The 5000-nt window shown below is 41.5% G+C and overlaps 2 protein-coding genes across 3 annotated transcripts in view; one reads left to right on the plus strand and one right to left on the minus strand.

Annotated features, from left to right (window-relative positions):
* The window catches only part of LOC137994192 (lysine--tRNA ligase-like), a 28371-nt gene extending 24928 nt beyond the window's left edge, over nucleotides 1-3443 (plus strand). The window contains exon 16 of the mRNA XM_068839838.1: nucleotides 1521-3443. Coding sequence (XP_068695939.1) covers nucleotides 1521-1616 — 96 coding nt within the window. The 3' untranslated portion in view covers nucleotides 1617-3443. The remainder of the gene's footprint in view (nucleotides 1-1520) is intronic.
* A 245-nt stretch (nucleotides 3444-3688) lies between these two features.
* The window catches only part of LOC137994201 (deubiquitinase OTUD6B-like), a 13997-nt gene continuing 12685 nt past the window's right edge, over nucleotides 3689-5000 (minus strand). The window contains exons 9-10 of one of the 2 annotated variants that reach the window (XM_068839839.1): nucleotides 4774-4880; nucleotides 3689-4302 (exon numbers count right to left, since the gene is read on the minus strand). In XM_068839839.1, the coding sequence (XP_068695940.1) occupies nucleotides 4227-4302; nucleotides 4774-4880 (183 nt within the window). In that variant the 3' untranslated portion in view covers nucleotides 3689-4226. The remainder of the gene's footprint in view (nucleotides 4303-4773; nucleotides 4881-5000) is intronic. The other variant, XR_011122122.1, reaches the window with a different exon arrangement.

Genomic DNA, 5000 nt, shown 5'->3' on the forward strand with positions numbered 1-5000 from the left:
AATCGACAACAAGCCAGTGGACCACTGTACTGGTGGTTGCGGCCGGACCAGCACTCGGGGTCTTTAAATAACTGAGGAGGAAGTGCGGCCTCTGTAATGTCGTCTGCAAATGGTTATACTCTCTATTCTTCTAGGATAAGGACGATAAACCGTAGGCCCCCCGTCTCACAACTCTTCAATGTTCATAATCCTATGCTTCGTAAAAATAACCACGCGGCACTATTCGCCGAGTAGGGCACGGAGTTCCTGGTATTGTGGTTTGTCCTTGTATAGCTAGAGGGCCGTAAGTTAGAAAACTTTTAAATGTTAGTTGTCTTCCTCTCGTATCGTATCGTATATAAATGTGCTTGTACTGTGGCCCTTCAATGGATCTTTTTCGCACCGTTTTCAAATTCCCCATCTCAGGGGACGTGAAACGACCCCGAAGGAAATTTTCCTTCCCTCCAGCGTGCAAATGGTGGGGTTTTTTTTTTTTTCATTAGACGATTTCTCAGAGCGCAAGACTGAGACCAGGCCCCACAGTGGAAAGGGGACGGAAATAAATCGGGAAATGAAACGAGCCTAACTGCCGCTTCCTCGTCACCAATCCCCCGCTCGGCTCGCCTGTTGATTTCAACATAAACTCTTATCCACTTTTTTCCGCTTCACTTCTTCAAATTTGCTTTGAATTTACTATGATCGTTTTAGTACACTGTGTACCAGGACTTGTAGGTAGCAGAGAAAATAAGGAAACTAATAGTTGCATCTGTGGACTGGATTTGAACCCGGACTGTCTACTCGAACCGCTTCTTTCAGCTTAAGCACTGACGATCAAAAAAAGATTAGGTCACCCGTCCGACCTTTTGCAATGTTTAATACTCTTTGTTGCCGAGTGATATACAGCTTTATCAAATATTTTTTAAAATATCGACACTATGCAGCTAGCGCTAGCGGTGTGGTGGTTAAGCATTCTCGTCATGAGAACCTCAGACCATGACCCGAGGCTCTGGGAAAAGCTATGTAGGAGAACATGCACCGTAGGGTTCTTATAGCCAAAAATTGGCTGTTGAACCTTACGACACCTGTTCACTCCTCTTGGTAACATGAATTCACCAATCAGAGACGCTTTTCGTTGTTCGTTACAAAAACCAATGAGAAGACACTTTGTTCCAGGGTTCCCCAGAACTCTTCTCTCCTTCAGTCATGCGCAAAATAGAAGAGCACTGGGGTCGAGATTGGTGGTCCAAGTGGTTAGATGACGAGTATATCAGGTTCATACACTTGTATTTCCCTGAATCCATTTGAAACATTAAGTTTTCTAAATTAATATAATGGCAAATTCAGAGGTAGAGGGTGGATGATTGATTGATTTCCGTCTTGACTACCGTGGAGCCTGGTCGAAAGCTACCAGAGAAGCAGGGCACGATTGTGGGAACTGTAGAAGCTAAAGAAGTCTGTAAGAGCTTCAGTAGGAAGCAGTTGTTAACAGGTTACTTTTTTGTTTTGTTTTTTTCCCTAAGCGTTTTTCCTATTTGCTTTAGGAAGTGCTGTTTTTCCCTGCAATGAAGCCAGAAGAAAAAGCGCCAGACGAGCAAAGTGACGCGACAGCTAATTCCGGGCCAAAGGAAGCCGATTAATTGAATGGTTTAACTTAGTTCCAATTTACTCTCTCTAAGGAGAAATCACATTTCAATTAGCCAAATAAGAAACTTTTTAATGAATGAAAAATCTATCTAAGCATTTTGTTTACCGTCCACTCATTTCTGTTGTGCTTGGTTGCGCATGGGAGTGGTGAAGGGATGCTTTTATCAATACGCAGAACAATACGCAACAGCCCGAGTACTTTAAGTGCTACTATGTTCAAAAAATCCATCCTTTTTTCAGATTTTGAAAGTGTGATTGCTTTACACTTGATTGGCAAAATTGTGAACTTTAAGTTTTATCCAAAGGCTGCTTACTTGAGTGTCAGTTTTGGATTTCACGGTCAGCCATTAAGGCCCAGTAATACGGGCAACAATTTTCGTGCAACTTGTCGCGCAGCAATGTTGCGTTGCAAGTTGAGATGGTTTGTTGCGCCTATTACCACCTTCTTGCGCAACAAATTTCATTTTGCAAAAAGTAGACATTTTTGTTGCTCAAGAAGGTGGTAATACGCGCAACAAACCATCTCAACTTGCAACACAACATTGTTGCACGACAAGTTGCACAAAAATTGTTGCCCCTATTACTGGGCCTTTACTCACGTTCCAAACTGACCGATTGGACCTCAGAGGGTTGGATTTTGGGAAAAGTGACGTCATTGACTCAATAGCTTAAATTTTCAGCGTGTAAACGCAGGTTATTTTATATAATTATGCAAAACGCGAGTATAAAAGTCTAAAAGCCCGAAAATTCCGAGCTGTATATTAATTCAGCCGCGTGCGCACGCATTGCATTTTTAAACATTGAGTCTTTGACGTCATTTTCTCCTCGATCCAGCTCTCTCAAAATCTTAATGTCAGTAATGGCGGACCCATTAGATAGGAATATTCCCATTAAAATAAACAGGTGTCTTGTTTAAAAAGAAAAATAAAAGGAGTTTTTGGTCATAGCAGCATTTTAACGAAGACGTTTATTTCATCACCTAACAAAGTCGAATGACACTGCTGAAAGCTCGATATTCCTGCTGCGGCAAAATGAGGATAGTTAATCTAGTTTTGCGTTGCAGATGACGAATTCGCAAATTTGAGATTCCTTAGCTTCGTATGTTCAAAAGGTCGATAGCGCTACTATCCATTGAAGCGATGTATAATCTGAATAGTGGTATCCACCTTTCGAATCACTAAGGCCAGTTCTCTAATGTACCAAGTGTTAAGATCCCACTTAATATATCTGTCTACTAATAGATGTCCTTTTTTGAAGAACATAAAGTAAAAGACTCGATGGCATTTCGGTCTGACCTGAAAACATTGGTAAAGCCTTTTTTTTTTCCTATAAGACCATGTAAAAAAAGACTAAGAATTAGCAACATTTCATCTTCAGTATGTAAACGCTCGGGCAAACTGCTTCAACATTTTCTACATTTGATGCAGCTGCAGCCGCGGTTGTTACAGTTATGGATACGTCATCGAGAGACCCATTAGTGCGCATGCTCACACGCATCAATGTTGAATGGTTGAAGCAAAGTTGAAAGGCTTTTCAACTCATTTTAACCTCTTTTCAAGTTCGTTTCGACATATTTCAGCAAGGTCGGGGGGGGGGGGGGGGGGCAACAACAACGAACGGATGTTGAAGCCGTTTGCCCGGGATTTTTTGATGTGTGGATTTGCTATTTCATGTTTTGTCTTTTTCAGGGTTGAATAACCCTCTTTTCGAATTTTCAAGTAAGCACTAGAAGGTGTTTTATTTGTAGAGTAACGAATAGACTGATCACAACTAATTGTGATCAGTGCCTATCCCAGCGAATAAAAGCTCGCGAAACTCGTTGCACTTGTTTGATATTATTTATTGTCAGTTTAAATAACGGACGAGCGATCTATTTCTGCTCAGTTCCCTTTTTATAATGCACTTCTTTTAAATAGTACGCCCTCTGTGATTGGTCAATTGAGCTGGCGTAACTATTTAACCGGGCTGATATTTTGGGGCCATTCACAGGCAATATTTTTGGCCATCGTGCTGCCCAATCAACTCATACCAAAGTCAAAACTTGGTGAGAGCCGGGTAAAAACAATAGTAGTAATAATGAATTTATTAACATTTCCACAGGGTAGCTCTTCTATGTTAATGACTATCTATAAATAAGTACAAAGAAAAGGATAGTATAAATTGAGTAAACCATATCCTGCAAACCATTCTTGGGTGTAATACAGCCCCTTTTAACCCTCCCCCCAGATGTCACCTAATAATGAATTTATGAACTTTTGTATTCTAGTTTGGCCTCTTTCATTAACAATCGTTTTCTCTCTCGCAAATGAGGTTAAAGTGTAGCTGATTGAAGGCTTTGGATGCCGAGTCTTGAAACGTTCCTTTAATGAGAGGTAGAGTAAGACGAACGGTGTTACTGGATCTCTGGGGAAATCCAACAGTTTTCCCTTGCATTCATATCAAAGGTTTTACGAGTTATATTGAAGACATATTTGGAGATGAACAATCAAACCACTTCGAATTCTTGCGTCCGCAAGGGATTTCGTGTCAAGTTCTTGTCGTGACCCAGTTATTGTCAGGAGATGGGTAGCTGAAATCCATAATCCTCGATAGTGGCATGCACGCTACGTGTCCAAGCTGTTTTCCAAAGGGATCACAGAATTATAGTGCTCACCAAGGCCATATGCGTGGTGGTGATACCTTGTACAGATAACCACAACATGTTATCAAGAAGTGCGTGTATAAAGTGAGGAAGAGAGTTGATTAAGAAATTCTAGTTGAGGAATTTCTTTCATTTGCGTCGCCATCAAGTACTTGGCCGTTTGGAAGATCGTTGCACCGTGTAAAACACTTCTGCTCTTGCCCGCTTAAATTACGAGATGTTTGCGCGCGGGCGGGGTTGTACTGGAAGCAAGGCTCGAGGAAAATGGGAACTACATCATTTTAATAACTTTCTGGGGGCGGCTGCGCTACAAGACTGCTGCAAGCGCGCAACAATCCAACGCACTGTTCAGGAGAACAAATATTGAGGCAAAACTCTGAGCTGATACGACGAAGACCCAAACCGAAAGAGGCTGGGATCTTCCTCCCCAATTATATAAACAACCCCGAAGATGGGGCTACAAATAGAGGGACTTAGAAGTCCATAATAAAAGTCACTTAAATACTTACGATAATAAAATAGGTTGACAGTCATATTCCTCCCCTGTTCGCAACACTGGAGCGTTCGCTTGATAAACTTCCATTGGAATCTTGAGTGCTTGAGACAACGCCTGGATCTGTAATCAATAACCACCTCTCTTTTACGAAGGAACTTTGTAGGGGTAAAAAAGCTATCATGAACGTTTGTTTTTCCTGAAGGAACCATCAGTGTCTGAATAGAGATGACCTATGGCTTC

This window comes from Montipora foliosa, chromosome 1 (genome assembly GCF_036669935.1).
Source record: "Montipora foliosa isolate CH-2021 chromosome 1, ASM3666993v2, whole genome shotgun sequence".
NCBI classification, from domain to species: Eukaryota; Metazoa; Cnidaria; class Anthozoa; order Scleractinia; family Acroporidae; genus Montipora; species Montipora foliosa.